A 13,108-nucleotide genomic window follows, 5' to 3' on the forward strand; every position below is an offset into this window, starting at 1 on the left:
CCACATTACCTTAAAACTAAAATCATCATAATTTATATACTGAATCATATCCTGCTTCACAGCTCAACAACTCCTCAGCCACATCTAAACGAAGCCATGAAAGCCTTGCCTAAGATGGGTTTTCACAGCAAACCTGAGATTCAGCTTGCGTACTTGCAAGGTTGACAAACCTGTTGCATAAGCCTGACCCACAAATTATTTCAGGTTTTATGACGTAAGTGATTAGCATGGGAAATCAAATAAACACAGAAGTTTTGGCCGAGTTTTGTGCTTCTTACAGACCGCACAGCAAAACCCAGGAACAGCTAAAACCCAAGCAGACTGAAATTGAAGAAAAGGTACCTCACAAATTAATAGCCACCAAACCTATAAGGTTTGCACAGCTTTAGTGTCACCAAAATGTGTTGCAATCTAGAGAGTTCAAGGTCAGTAATTGGTTGTGCCCATCCAGGTTTTCTAGGACAGCCAGACTTTGCAATACTCTCTGCTACAACCCACAATGGCTGACGCATGTAGCTGCAATGAGTGAAGGCACACCATGATGTGGGAGCTGAGATGAGCAAATGAGACATAATGGAGGAAATCTTGAAAAGAAAAATATTACAAAATGTTATTTTCTAATGTTAAAACACATAAAGTTTCAAATAACTTTAATATGAACGTCCATGAATGGCTATGTGAAATTTAGTAACTTTGGTTTGCAGGAAATTATACAAACATTTTTTCATTTTTCCCTGATGAGGGTTCATAACTCTTGGATTGTGCTTTGAGTTTGGAGTTCAAACAAGCACAAGTTCAAAGCAAAAACAAACGAAAATACACTTTTGCTTTATTCCAATACAAAACCCTGAAGAAACCCAAGTTTCGTTAAAGCTTGGTCTAGATTAATTCAATAATCATCCCGGTTTGCAAACTGAGCTAGAGTTTTGGTTGCCAAATCAAAGATTCTGCCCAGCTCTAGTGTTAATCCTTTGTTTTTGGAACAGAGTTTGCCATGCATACTTTAATTAGAGCTGTTGAATTGCTCCTGTTGCTTGGTTCTTTTACTTCCTTTCTTTTAGAAGTGTCTTGTCATTTATCTTTCCTTATCTAGTAACATGATCACATTAAAGTGCTTGCATCAAGTAGCTGTCAATATATAGTATCTCAAGAATGTGATATACTAAATGCAATTAATGAGGGTTGGAGGAGGGAGCTGATAAGGAAGAATTTACAAGTAGGGCTTTTCAGAAAAGAAAATCAAATTTAATTGTTGTTTTGGTTAGTGTATAATCCGTTTTGCAGTGAAACATAATGGGGACAGTGAATTTATGTTCATTAATACAAGATGTCATCCAGATAACAATCAGTTTAGATTCTTTTAGTGTTGGAAACATACATGACACCACTCCACAAAAGCAGGCCTGGAAGCTATTTTTGTATACTGTGAATTTGTACAACTGATTGGTAACCCATGGTTACAGAAATATTTACCGCCTATAGTATGAGCAGCTGGTAGTCCGAGTGTCTACCTAAGGTACTGGAGCTTTTGTACTAGCTTCCTTGTTAAGCAAAACAGCTGTATTAGAGATAGGCAATTTGTGCTTTTGTAAAAGGGAACAGTAAAGTTCCTATCCTATCTGATTGGATATTATCTTACAGATATAGTATGCCTAGAAATTGAGGCAGTATAATTTACCTTCTTTATTAAAAAATATCCTGATTTTTCTAAAACAACCAAAATACATATAACTAGAGTTGGTCAGGAATGTTCTGTGAAATCAACATTTTCTGGAGAAAATGTTGATTTTGGCAAAAAAAGAAGCCTTTCTATTTTCCCCATGGAAAATCAAAACAAACACTTAGTTTTCAATAAATTCAACGTTAATCTGCATCTGCCTGAGCTGTTGCAATGCCTCCTGGGAGTCATACTTCAGTTGCATCGTGCCACCACTTTCCCCCGTGGGCCAGCCTCCCTGCCTGAATTACACCTCCCATGATGCATGCTAGTCTCCCTTCTGGCTAAGATGATGTGGTGTCTCATGGGAATGTTGAAATGAATTGTGTTTTTACTGAAAATGCCAAAGTGAAACACTAAATTTTCAGTTGTAAAATGTTGGAATATTTTACAGGATGGAAATTCCACAATTTTTTATTGGCTTTCTGTAAAACATACACAAGAAAGGTATGTCAGATCTTGAGCTACTTGGAAAATTTGTTCCTAATACTTTTTTACTTTAATATTGTTTCTGATGAGACAATGACACCTAAAAGACATAGTGTAGAGTTTTTCTTTTGTCTAATCCAATTCAGGATTATAATACTCCATTCTTTATAAGAAAATTAAATACACTAATCAATATAAAACAGAGGGGGAACATAACCAGACAGATACCCAAGTCTATAGTTCTTCAAAGGCAAAACTCTTCTCTGATGATTCAGCTGATTTAGAGTTTCAAAATATTTTTAGAAAAATTCCATGAATTCTGTGAAATTCCATAATTTGGCAGTAAAATAAAAAATGTGACTCTACAAGGAGAAACTTGCCATGTTAAGCAATTCATGTAGTTTTGCTGATGTAGGCATAGTAACTTCATATCTTTTCAGTTAATGCACAGTTTTAGACTCCACAAAAACTATCTCAAGGATGGAATAGACATAATAATGCATAGTTCAGACAGAAATAAATTGTGCTTTCACTCCTTTCGCTTCAATTATTTACTTATCCTGTGATGGTTAGGGCTGTCATGTTACCCTTGGGACCAGATATTGCTTTTTAAATGACCTATTGCACATTCTTAAGAAGCAGATTAACCAGAAAATCCTTTTTTGTTATTTCTGAGAAGTGCACTGCAGCTCTCACATGAAAAGGGCTCAGGAAGATACATCATCTCCATCCATTAGTGCCAAGAGGAAGCCTTTTATTAGCTTCTGACAATGACTGCCATAAGACTTGTCAGAACTAATCCCCCTTTCCTATCTCCACCTTCATTCTCAAACAAGGGTTGGCCAAATTTGAATACAGGACAAAAACCGCTATGTCACAGTGCTGCATGATGATACAACAGCTTGACTCACACAGGCACTTTGGGACGTAGGATGGAGTACTTTTTTGCCCTTATAACAAAACTGAATTGGAATTCGGTTTGCATCTTGCACCCTATGTTTTCAGGACGTGATGTTCTTGAGTTCTTTCAGACTGGATGCATCCATTCCCCAATATCTTGCCATTCTCTAGAGAAGGAAGGCCTACAGATCATGTGGGGGAAACCACTAAATCAACAGTACAGTTCATCGGCAAATCTCCACTTTCCCAGCACTGCAAATATGTTGGATACACACACAGATTTCTTTTTGCTCACCTTGTTCTCCATATATTGTAGGGGGAAGATGATGCTGTTGGAAAAATTGGGGTTGCATGTCTCCTGGGCCGGTGACTGGAGGGTAGAAAGCCGTATGAGAATTGTGAATGAAATGGGGGTGGTGTGCCAGGTATGGAGGTAAATGATGGGTTGGAGAAATGGCAGAAGGATAGCTGGGAGGATAACACTCTGGAGACTGGGGTGTAACCACCACCCTGCGAACGCCCGTGTTGTCTTCTATCACCTGAAAAGGGAAGCAGGGATATTAACACATTGTGTATCATCTGAAAGAGTATTTTTAAAAATAACGTTATTTATTTAAATGAGTTCTCCTTGGCTATGACCATAACACACATTAGTATCAGCACAAGCAATCTTAGTGGTTGTGGTTTCCAGTGGAGCCACATTAATTACTGCATGGGTAGTAGGAGAGAAAATAAGCACCTGTACCTGTATTTAAAGCACAGAACATAAAGCAACAAAATAAGAGTGTTCATTAAGGGGCAAATTTTACCTTATGTGAGTTATCCCACTGAAGTCAATAAGGATTTTTCAGAGAGCAAGTGTTCATCTACACAGGGAGATTAATCTGCATACCTATAACTGAATACTGTATTCTGCTACAGTTTTTCTGGAATAGCTCCCAGTGTGTACACTAATAAAAGTGACTTTATTCCAGAATAATTACTCCACTCACAAAGTGGAGAAATTATTTCAGAATAGACTGTCCATCCACATGGGAAGTTATGCTGAAATGGTTCACAGAGTCATAGAATCATAGATGATGAGGGTTGGAAGGGACCTCAGGAAGTCATCTAGTCCAACCCCCTGCTCAAAGCAGGACCAACCCCAACTAAACAATCCCAGCCAGAGCTCTGTCAAGCCTCACCTTAAAACCTCTAAGGATGGAGATTCCGACACCTCCTTAGGTAACCCATTCCAATGCTTCACCACCCTCCTTGTGAAAAAGTTTTTTCTAACATTCAACCTAGACCTCTCCCACTACAACTTGAGACCATTGCTCCTAGTTCAGCCATCTACCACCACTGAGAACAGCCTAGCTCCATCCTCCCTGGAATCCCCTTTCAGACAGGTAAAGACTGCTATCAAATCCCCCCTCATTCTTCTCTTCTGCAGACTAAACAAGCATAGTTCCCCTCAGCCTCTCCTCATGTGCTCCAGCTCCCTAATCATTTTCGCTGCCCTTTGCTGGACTCTTTCCAATTTGTCCACATCCTTTCTGTAGCAGGGGCCCAAAACTGGACACATTACTCCAGATGAGGCCTCACCAAAGACAAATAGAGAGGAATAATCACTTCCTTAGATCTGCTGGCAATGCTCCTACTAATGCAGCCCAATATGCTATTAGCCTTCTTGGCAATAAGGGCACACTGTTGACTCATATCCGACTTCTTGTCCATTGTAACCCCCAGGTCTTTTTCTGCAGAACTGCTGCTTAGCTAGTCAGTCCCTAGTCTGTAGCAGTACATGGGATTCTTCCTTCCTAAGTGCAGGATTCTGCACCTGTCCTGGTTGAACCTCATCAGATTTCTTTTGGACCAATCCTCTAATTTGTCTAAGTCACTCTGTATCCTATCTCTGCCCTCCAGTGTATCTACCACTGGCACCAGCTTATTATAAGCACCAGCTTATTATAAGCAAACTTGCTGAGGGTGCAATCCACCCCATCCTCCAGATCATTAATGAAGGTGTTGAACAAAACTAGTCCCAGCACCAAACCTTGGGGCACTCCGCTTATTACCGGCTGTCAACTAGACATTGAGCCCGATGATCTAGCCAGCTTTCTAGCCATCTTATAGTCCATTCACCCAACCCATACTTCTTTAACTTGCTGACAAGAATATTGTGGGAGACCGTATCAAAAGCTTTCCTGAAGTCAAGGTATATCATGTCCACCGCTTTCCCCACATCCACAGAGCCAGTCACCTCTTCATAGAAGGCAATCAGCTTGGTCAGGCATGACTTGCTCTTGGTGAATCCATGCTGACTGTTCCTGATCACCTTCCTCTCCTCCAAGTGCCTCAAAATGGATTTCTTGAAGACCTGCTCCATGTTTTTTCCAGGGACTGAGGTGAGGCTGACTGGCCTGTACTTCCCCTGATCCTCCTTCTTCCCTTTTTTGAAGATGGGCACTAAAATTGCCTTTTTCCAATCATCTGGGACCTCCCACAATCACCACGAGTTTTCAAAGATAATAGCCAATGGCTCTGCAATCACATCAGTCAACTCCCTAAGCATCCTCGGATGCATTGCATCTGGCTCCATGGATTTGTGCATGTCCAGCCTTTCTAAATAGTCCTGAACCTGTTCTTTCAGTACTGAGAGCTGCTCATGGTCTCCCTGTTTGGTGCTGCCCAGTGTAGTAGTCTGGGAGCTGACCTTTTCTGTGAAGACAGAAGCAAAAAAAGCATTGTGTACCTCGGCTTTTTCCACATCATCTGTGACTAGGTTGCCTCCCCCATTCTGTAAGGGACCCACACTTTCCCTGACCTTCTTCTTGTTACTAACACACCTGTAGAAACCCTTCTTGTTACCCTTCATGTCCCTTGCTAGCTGCAACTCCAATTGTCATTTGGCCTTCATGATTTCACTCCTGCATGCTCGAGCAGTATTTTTATATTCCTCCCTAGTCATCTGAACAAGCTTCCACTTCTTGTAAGCTTCCTTTTTGTGTTTAAGCTCACTGAAGACTTCTTTGTTAAGTCAAGCTAGTCACCTGCCATATTGCTATTCTTTCTGCACATCGGGATGGTTTGTTGCTATGCCCTCAATAAGGTTTCTTTAAAATACAGCCAGATCTCTTGGACTCTTTTCCCTTCATATTAGCCTCCCAGGAGATCCTGCCCATCAGCCCCTGAGGTAGTCAAAGTCTGTTTTTCTGAAGTTCAGGATCCGTATCCTGTGGTTCTCCTTTCTTCCTTTTGTCCTTCCTTTAGTTATTGCAGAATAGTTTATTTCAGTACACAACTATGCCAGTCAACTTCCCCTGGTAGACAAGTTCTTAGATGTGCATGATTTGGCCCTAAGTATCTTGGACAAAACATGTAGCAATGTGTATAGTTAAAAGTGAAAACATTTTTAGTATAAAATAGTCATTTCAGTTGTTTACTTTTTTTTCCAATGTCGGAAGATTGTCCTAGCCCATAGGTCTGTTTGTCGGTGGTTTGGTGAAAATTGGTTGTGATTTGTCAGAGGTATAGGGATTTTAAAATGTACTTTGCTCAAGTATGCGGATTTAAATACAGTCATATAATAACAGCTCATTATTATTATTTACTATTTGCAGTATCATACCGCCTAGCAGCCCCAGTCATGGACGAAGACCCCATTGTGTTAGGCACTATACAAAGACAGAACAAACAGACAGTCCCTGCCCTTGAGAGCTTACAAACCAAGTACAGATAGATCGCTGTCTCGGAACTCCAGCTGTCTAACAGTTGTCAAATCATGACAAAGGAGAGTTTTAAGGACGGTTTTGACGGAGGAGTTAGTTTTGCGGATGTTTACTAGGAGTTCCTCCCAAACATGAGGCGCAGCATGTGCATTCATATTAGTGCTGGGAAAGTTTGTAGGGAGATGTGTACGGAGGGAGATGTAGTGAGCTCTGAATTGAACAAAGGAGATGGGTGACAAAGAATAGCTTATGTATGATACATCAGTGTGTGGGGGAGGCCAGGCTCAGGATTCTGCCACCTATCCCACATTTAAAGGAAGTATATAGGGAAGAAACCAGGGCTGCTGCCACATTGACTACCAATACAGTACACAGTGTCCTGGAGGTACCACTATTTGTATTCTAGGTGTTCTTATCACAGTTCATTCAGGACACTCAGTCAGATTCACACTGTTCACATGAGATACTCTGTTAATCAAACAAATACCCACAGGAGACCCTCTACCTTTAAATGAAATTTTTAAAGAGGAAACGTTAGAGTCACAAGCATTGGTGTGAATTTGAGTCTCTTATATATTACTATTGGTTTCAATAGAATACCTGGTAGGTGCTATTCTGTGCAAACCAGAATACAAAGCATTTAGTTTGATATATCTGGTGATTAACCTTCAACCCTAAAGTGTAGATTAGCAATTTGAAAACTGTTATTCTTAGATTTCAGAGATCTATACAGCTCCAGACAGACACTGAATGGGACTTCAGGGATTCATTTAGATCATAAGATTACTTTAACTTTTATATTTTGCTCTCTTCAACTTGCATGACATCCCTTATTCACCACAGCCTTGTATCAGTGCTGGCCAAGACACTGAAAGAAATTTTGGGTAGGAGAGAAAAATTTCCAAATGCTCAGACTTTAAAATAAATACTTATTTGCATAAGACTTTGTAATTAAATGTCGACTCTACTTATCTCAAGCTTAGATCACGTTCTAACCTGACTGGCATTTAAAGCCCAAAAATTCTAGTCTACGACAGAACAAGTCTTTTCATCATTTGGCTTTGAAAGAAAGCTCGGAATGTACCAGGCAAGTACAAGCTCTTATCTGCAAAGTTAGATTAGATTTTATATATATATTTATGTTTTCAATGAAGGAGATATATAAATATGTTGACAAACAGGTCCAGACAGCTTGTGGTTTGTGTATTTGGAAGTAATGTCAAGTGAAAATTAAACTATGATCAGTCTTCTAGAAAATGAATCATGAAAAAAAAAATTCTCAAGGACCTTTTGAAGACCTTCAGATGTATTTCTGCTGCTGGATGGAGCTTAGAGATCAGCATGTGGGAGCGAGCAGCAAAGACTATTTGAGAAGTCAGGAAATCAGCTAGTTTTATAACTGACTACATCAAGGAACTAACAGAGCATCTTTTATTTGTTTGATCCTTAATTCATAAATGCTGGCAATTCAATTGTGCCTGCAAGCCACACAACTGTTCCAAATCAAGCCCATATAAACAGGTAATTATGCACCAATGCTCTGTTTACATGAGCAAAAGCTCCTCTGGGTGACCAAATGTGGGATTTGCTGGTGCAACGTGCACCTGTCAATTTTGCAAGTGCAGGTCAGATGTCTACTTATGACATTATGTGGAAGTTAACAAAACTTCAGATGGTTTTGTAAAATTCATACTGGTCAGATTTGGGTTTTGCAAACTCATACTTAGACATGAAATCCAAGTCCCATTTCATCCAAACCTCCCAAATTAAAATGGTTTACTCCCATCTAGTTCTGATCCATTTCTGTAAATAACAGACAGTGGGGAAAGTTAAATGTTGCTATTTAAAGAAAGTCAGTAATTGTTTTTGTTCATCTATACCTATTTGCCTATCTTGCCTTTTAGACTGTAAATTCCTTGGGGGCACAGACTGTTTTCTATTGTGTGTGTGTTCAGTGGCTAGTACAACGGGTACCAACTCTGGTTGTGGCCTGTAAGTGCTACTGGAATATAAAACAACAACTAGCTAATATCAGCTTGTGCTGTCACATTCATAGCTGCCTATATTCTATAAATATTGAAAAGTAGTCATTTGGGACCTAGAACTACACTTTCATTATCTAGTCTGCTTTAAAAATAGCATACATAGTTTTTAAATGCCTTCTGGTCTAGCTGGTATGATGCCTCATTAATAACATTATGATAGCATAATTTCTGTGTTTGCTACATGTTTTATTTTGGGAGCATAATTATTAGGTGGGGGTAAACTCATTGGAATTTGCCTGGACATTAATTTGACATAATAAAATGGTCTCTCCTCATTGTACTCCCACAGATCATCTTGCCACATTACTAGGAAAGTTTTTATTTTACACTGATTTCGTTTTACACTGATATCATTAAGTCACTGTGGCAATGACAATTGTATCAAATTGTGGTTGTTAATCTATTCTGAAAACATAACTGCTTTACATGGTCATCACTGTTTTTCCCCTACTAAACCAAATATCTTAGCCAGTTAACAAAATTCAAAGCTATTAATTCTACCCACAAACTTTCACATGCTCCTACACAAAAAATTGAGAGGGTAGCTGAAACCTATGTTTAACATAGATATTATACAAATTTTTAAAAGCAATTTAATATAGCTCACATATATTGTATTATATCCATGCAAATGACTGAATCTTAGTTGTAGAGAATTTATTTTACATCTTCATTCAAGCTATAACTTACAAGCCACAAAAGAAATGATACTTCAGAAAGGGTAACTGGAACAATATTTAATAAGGATAGTCAGATGCTCAATTCCCCTAATCTCTCCTGGAAATCTGATCCACAGCCAGATTACCTCAACCAAGGATGCTTTGTCTTCAGTTCTCATACTTCTTCCTAGGCTGGTGATGTGAGCAGAAGATGCACACCCAAAAATTGTTCATTTGGTTTGTGCACACACTTCCTATGTAATGTTTTACACAACTTTATCAATGTCTTAATATGATGACACAAACCAATGATTTAATAAAGATCCTGCAAAAAAACCTCTTAAATTTCAGAAATATACACAAAAAGCTACATATGGGAGGGGAATTGTAGCGTGCAACCTCCTCAAAATATATGGCATTTACAGTGCAGCTCTTCCTGGGTGGAGCAGAAGAAAGGTATGTTTCTTTGCATTGATTCAAAGGAGTGTGTAGAGGGAGACAATCTGTGTCTGTTAGCACATACTCCCCGAATCACTTACATTCCCTCCTCTCATGGGAAACACAGAAAGTTTCTGACAAGCATAATCTTGGGCTGTGCATCTCCATCCCAGGCTGGCGTGAAGATTGGTTCATATTAATGATGCTTCTTTGTGTTTATAATAAACATGCGTATGGACTGAATTTGCCCACTTTTTTTGTGTATGAGTTTTTCCTGAAGACTGTGAAGACATAACAAAGCCATAAAAATATTCTACAAGATGAACAGATTCCAGCAGCCATATTAACTGTAAGCAACTCTTTCCATTAGATGAATTAAATGTGACAGAATTTATTACAACTTCTGCAAACTGGTTCAAGAAATATTAACAACATTGTATTTAAACTAGCAAAGACAGGAAATTTCAGGCAACTGACCATGGCTCTGATTCAGGAAGTTAATTAAAACACCCATATAAATTGCTGCTATCTATGATAGGATGTCAAAGGGAAGAACACACACACACACACACAAATTAAAAAATGCAATCCATAAAAATTAGCTACACATCAGCAAAATAACTTGACTATAATTACCTCAGCCCTTTAATCAGAGTCAAACATAATCTTGTCCTATTCTAAAGCTTCCTTTTTTATTCCTCTTGTTGCTTTACTACTTCAATCAGAATGGGATACATTTCTTTGCATCTTTTATGAATTAAATTTAAGACAAACTACAGTACATTTAGTCTGAATATCAGGTTCTATGGAAGAACTGGCTTGTCAGTCAGTGTTGGCCTCCTTAGAGTATGTATGTGGAGAAAGCAGAAAATTATGAAGAAACTGGGTAAGGATTAATAAAGCAGGAAGCTGAAACAGAGACAAGCTAGGGATGAACTATCCAGATAACCATAAAAGGGGAAGATAGCATTTATTGTGAGAAAAATAATATTGTGTGCACTTCTCTACAGTGTTTTTCATCTTTAGATCTTGAAGTGCTTTACAAAGATGGATAAATGTCATTGTAATATTACAAAGGGGAATAACGGAGCCAGAGTGTCACACAGCAAGCATCTGTGGAAATGAGGAGTAGAATTTATCTCCTTTGACTTCCATTACCTAACAGCTTCCCCATCACAAAGATGTTGGCTAGCTGAGAAGAAAAGGAAGCTGGTAGATGTCCTATGATACCAAGTGACTGGCTGTATTGTGCCTGGCTAAAAAAGAAAAACAACCAAACATGAGTGATGAGAGCTGTTGGTGCATGTTTCTTTCCATTATTTTCCCGGATTTCTTCCTCCCCACCCCCAGGCCTTTTCTTGACTTTTATAACAGACACAAACCCCTCTTCCTAATCAAGACTACTCACATAGTCCTTGAAGTCTAGAAAATAGACTCTCAACTATTTTACTGTTGACTGCCAAGAGAGTGGGTCTTGAAGGACATAGAATAACATTCTGCTAGCTCCCTTTTACCAATAGTTTTCACAATGCTGCAGAGGTAATGAAGCATCATTTTAATCCTGGGTTGCAGTCATTGGATGGCAAACGTAATATTCAAGGCTAATACACTCCGCTCCAAAAGCTTGGCAGAAGAAAATGGAAAAAAGATTTCATGACTCTCTCTTAATAGTCATGGTTATTTCTCCACAGGGGTATTTGCTTTCTGCCTGAATCTGAGATGTATGCTTTGGGAGCAGACAAAACCAAAATAAAATGCATTTTTATTCATATCTTGGAGTCCACTTATGTGCTTTACATCCTTGCTCTGGCTGTGCCAAAAGAACACAATTCAAATTATCATACAATAAGCCTATTAAATACCAACACAACAGAGCAAAGACAAAAGCGAATAATGCACACACAGCTAGTACATAATCATCAACAACCAACTAATTTGATGGCTATGTTATTTAATCTATTATTTAACATGAAGTCATCTATAAGGCAAAATATTCATTTTCCACATGATAGAGAGGACATTCCAAGGCTTTTACAAATTAGTATATAGTTTTCCCTATAACTTTACAATGTATATTTCCAGTTGCTTTCTTTAGAAAGAAAATATGTTTTAGAAGTACTTAAAAGGCTTCTTTGGTGTAGATTATTACTGGTGATTTGCAGAAATACTCATGAGTTCAAGAAGCGGCACTGGGTTCAGAAAAGTATAATCTGTGGATTATTACTGCCAAAGCCAAATTTTGGAAGACACGTTTCTAATACACTACCATTTATCTTGGTAGAGCCTGAACCAAGATAAGAGAAAACGAGGAGTTTAGTACTAAAAGGTGTTAAAAAGAGAAGAAAACTATTTAAGAGAGAAAATAAGCAAATCTGTTTTAATTTTTAATAAAACCATTTTAATTATAATCTTTCATTTTTTCAGAGCCGATTTATATTTTATTTATTCACTAAATTACAAGGAGATTTTTAAAGGCACAAATGGCAGTTCAGTACCCAATTCCCATTTGTGTCTGAAAAGATTCCACTTGAGATATTTTTAGAACACTTAAAATGTACACAGAAAGAAATTGAAAAAATATATACTACAAAAAATAACCACCACCCACATCTCCAAACAATGCCCTCAGAAAAGTGATGAGCTCTTAAATTTTCTAAATGTGTCCTAAATTTTAACAAATTTGGGCTCTCTTGGGCCAAATGAAAAGGATAGGCAAGGTCCAGAGTTAAAACTCCCTCTTGGAAAAAGCCCCGCCTCCAGTTTCCACCCTTTGAAACCAAAAGGATTGATCCTAATTACAACAGTATCACAATGGAAAAGAGGTGACCTCTCAGGTAGTCATGTCTCAAATCAGTTATGGTTTTATAAGTCATAATCAACACCTTTTCATTCCATCACAATGAAAGCCAATCAGAAGCCAGAGCGAACTATGGCGTATCAGTGTAATGTGTTCTCTGTATGATGCTCAGTGGCCAGGAATATTCAGCACCAGATTCAGCTGATGAATAGGTGTAAGCACTCTATAACATGAGATAATCTCAAGGTGACTAACATTTGATTACATGAAGCTAGGTCATTTCTCAAGTGTGCAGAGAAGAAAACCAAAACAATGGCTTTTTGCCACAGCTGCAACCTGAACAGACAAGAGCAGCCAGGATCTAATAAGATCCCCAAGTGGAGAGCCTGAATAACAAAGAACAGGTGCATTTC

The 13,108-nt window shown here is 38.5% G+C and overlaps 1 protein-coding gene across 4 annotated transcripts in view; it reads right to left on the bottom strand.

Moving 5' to 3' along the window:
• FNDC3B (fibronectin type III domain containing 3B) overlaps positions 1-13,108 on the bottom strand; it is a 322,142-nt gene that overhangs the window by 149,677 nt on the left and 159,357 nt on the right. For all 4 annotated transcript variants that reach the window (XM_067536459.1, XM_067536462.1, XM_067536460.1 and 1 more), the window contains exon 5: positions 3,342-3,585. In XM_067536459.1, coding sequence (XP_067392560.1) covers positions 3,342-3,585 — 244 coding nt within the window. The remainder of the gene's footprint in view (positions 1-3,341; positions 3,586-13,108) is intronic.

Source organism: Emydura macquarii, unplaced genomic scaffold (assembly GCF_026122565.2).
Source record: "Emydura macquarii macquarii isolate MOO-44397 ecotype Brisbane River unplaced genomic scaffold, CSIRO-AGI_Emac_v2 contig_3603, whole genome shotgun sequence".
NCBI lineage: Eukaryota > Metazoa > Chordata > Testudines > Chelidae > Emydura > Emydura macquarii.